Genomic DNA, 2,433 nt, shown 5'->3' with positions numbered 1-2,433 from the left:
ATTTCTTTTGGAGGCTTCGGTTCCTTTAAAAATGGTGTTAACCCTGGTCTTGCTCAGTGTTAGACCTCTGAGCACCTAAGTGGTCAACAGAGTAGGGGAACATAGGGATTGAAAAGGTTGGGGGTAAAAATGCCTTTGAGTAAGCTGAGGTGGCTGCATCTGTATTCTGCCAGATGTTACCAGCTTCTTTCTCCATTTTTAGTTTTGTCTTATTTTTGTTACTGTCTTGGGATTTGTCCAATGTAAAATTCAGGACAGTTCATCGTGTAGTCTGTCACCACAGCAGAAGATGAAAAGCACATGATGAATAAGAGAAAAGTTACTATTGAGCAGCCTCAGAAAAAGTTGATTCTCTTCAATATGCTGGCTGATATACTCTTTTGATTGCAGTTCTCCAAGTTACAAGAGAGAGTGGAGACAGCAGAATCCCGGGTGTCTGTTCTGGAGACTATGATTGACGACCTTCAGTGGGACATCGACAAGATACGTAAGAGGGAGCAGAGACTCAATCGCCATTTAGCAGATGTTCTGGAACGAGTAAGCACTGTCATCTTTGTCAGGAAACCAGAGTTTTGAAATTAGTGGCATGATCTCATGGTACTTTGAGAAGTGAGAATCTGTAGTGTACCATCTTTGGTCTTGGATATGCTGTATTTGCAGTCTTGTCAGTGCTTAATTAGGTGTTGATGTAATCTGTTGCATTTTTTTGCAGGTAAATTCCAAAGGCTACAAGGTGTATGGAGCTGGGAGCAGTCTCTATGGGGGTACAATCACCATTAATGCCCGCAAGGTAATATTAGGGGCTTGGCTGTGGGCAAGGAGAAGAATAAAGTTAAGGCGAGCTTGTGTGTAGGGCCATAGATGGAACAGAATTTAGATACTTCCTTTGCAACAAATCTGGGTGACACTAGGCAAGCCGTTTTGTCTGTGTTTGAGTTTCCTACTTATGAGACAGACCTGGTGGAAGTAGACTGTCTTAGTTGGTAATGTTACCTGACTTAAGTCTGTAATTTCTGTCATTGCATGAACAGTTACTTTATTAGTACCCTCAGTAGAGACATCAACAGTAAGATTTACAGTGAGTTTATTCGCAACAGTTTGAGGAGATGAATGCTGAGCTGGAAGAGAATAAAGAGCTTGCTGGGAATCGCCTTAATGAATTGGAGGAACTACGGCAGGATCTTGCGGAAGTGACGGCACAGAATGAAAAACTCAAGGTGAGACATCTGTACCTGTTTGAGGCAGTGGGTTGCTCTCTGCTTTGCTGTACTGTATCTCCAGGGAAACCTCATTAGCACTGTTCTAATCTGTGCTTGCTCTTTAGCTGTGGTTCACTGCGGTACAGGGCACAATTTAGCAATTGTATAACTTGCACTTGCAGTTCAGTGTGTTGTGACACCATGTGGCCATCACTGGAAATCATAAAGATTTCATTCCTGTTTTCCGTTTTGAGCTTTCTTTAGGTTTGAAAGATGCCTAGTTAAAACTAATTTCACCTCTTTACAAGTGTTGACCCCTCTCTCACTTTCCCTTTGCCTTGTGCAAGTGGAACCAGAGAACTGAAAAAATGGAGGAAGTGGTGTAGGAGGGCTAGGCTCACAGTGCTGATGAATTTGTCTTTCCCTGTGTGGCAGAATGGATAGATAGGAAACAGTATATGAGTTCCTGATATTTGAAAGATGGTAACATCAAAAGCTGTGACTCTATGGTAGATAAGTATATGATGGAGAGAATAATCCAAGTGTCATCTTAGTGGTCAGTAGATCTGTTAGCCTGTTGCAAGAAGTGTCTGACCTGATAACCTATGTTTGCGATCTGGTTCCAGAAACTGTCTTGAGACACCTCTGAACTGTTTATCCACATGAGTTTGTTTTGAGAGAAATGCTCTTTAGCTTACAATTTTTTCCCTTCTTAATTAGTGTTAAGCCTTATGGATGTATATATTGTCTGTTTCACTGCTGGTATTCACAGTCACTTGCTCACTTCTGTTTATAAGGAAAATTCAGATTCTGTACCCCTTTATTTTACTTCCTCATTTCTTTTCTGTTCAGTCATTATGTGTTACTGGTAGACTAACATAATGTGTACTTGCACGTGCATTTTCTCTATTCTGTTACACTTTCCTGTGTCCATCTTTACTCATTTGGGTAATTATGGTTTACAGTAAATGCATTGAAAAGGTGAATTATGTTTTCCAAGTTTGTGTCTTTGAGAGAAACTATGTCAGGACCCAAGAGTCAAAAAGATTTGTCATGTGACTGTGCAAGAGCAACAGCCTAGTGTGTGCAGAGAAAGCACAGACTTTTTAAATTGATGCTGAAGCATATCATTTGCATCTACTATTAAAATTCTGCTTTTGTGTTTCCCTTGCGGTCTTGCAAAACAGATAGCAAAGACAAGGGGATAGTTACCTTTTCTTGTGGCACTTTCTCG

At 40.8% G+C, this 2,433-nt stretch overlaps 1 protein-coding gene across 1 annotated transcript in view; it reads left to right on the top strand.

Annotated features, from left to right (window-relative positions):
- Positions 1 to 390: 390 nt before the first annotated feature.
- RNF20 (ring finger protein 20, E3 ubiquitin protein ligase) overlaps positions 391 to 2,433 on the top strand; it is a gene marked incomplete at its 5' end in the record, with an annotated part of 12,197 nt that continues 10,154 nt past the window's right edge. The window contains 3 exons of the mRNA XM_009084680.1: positions 391 to 537; positions 713 to 790; positions 1,098 to 1,244. Of these exons, the coding sequence (XP_009082928.1) occupies positions 391 to 537; positions 713 to 790; positions 1,098 to 1,244 (372 nt within the window). The remainder of the gene's footprint in view (positions 538 to 712; positions 791 to 1,097; positions 1,245 to 2,433) is intronic.

Source organism: Acanthisitta chloris, unplaced genomic scaffold, assembly GCF_000695815.1.
Source record: "Acanthisitta chloris isolate BGI_N310 unplaced genomic scaffold, ASM69581v1 scaffold1351, whole genome shotgun sequence".
In the NCBI taxonomy this organism is placed as follows: Eukaryota; Metazoa; Chordata; class Aves; order Passeriformes; family Acanthisittidae; genus Acanthisitta; species Acanthisitta chloris.
This window is presented reverse-complemented; position numbering and strand designations above follow the sequence as displayed.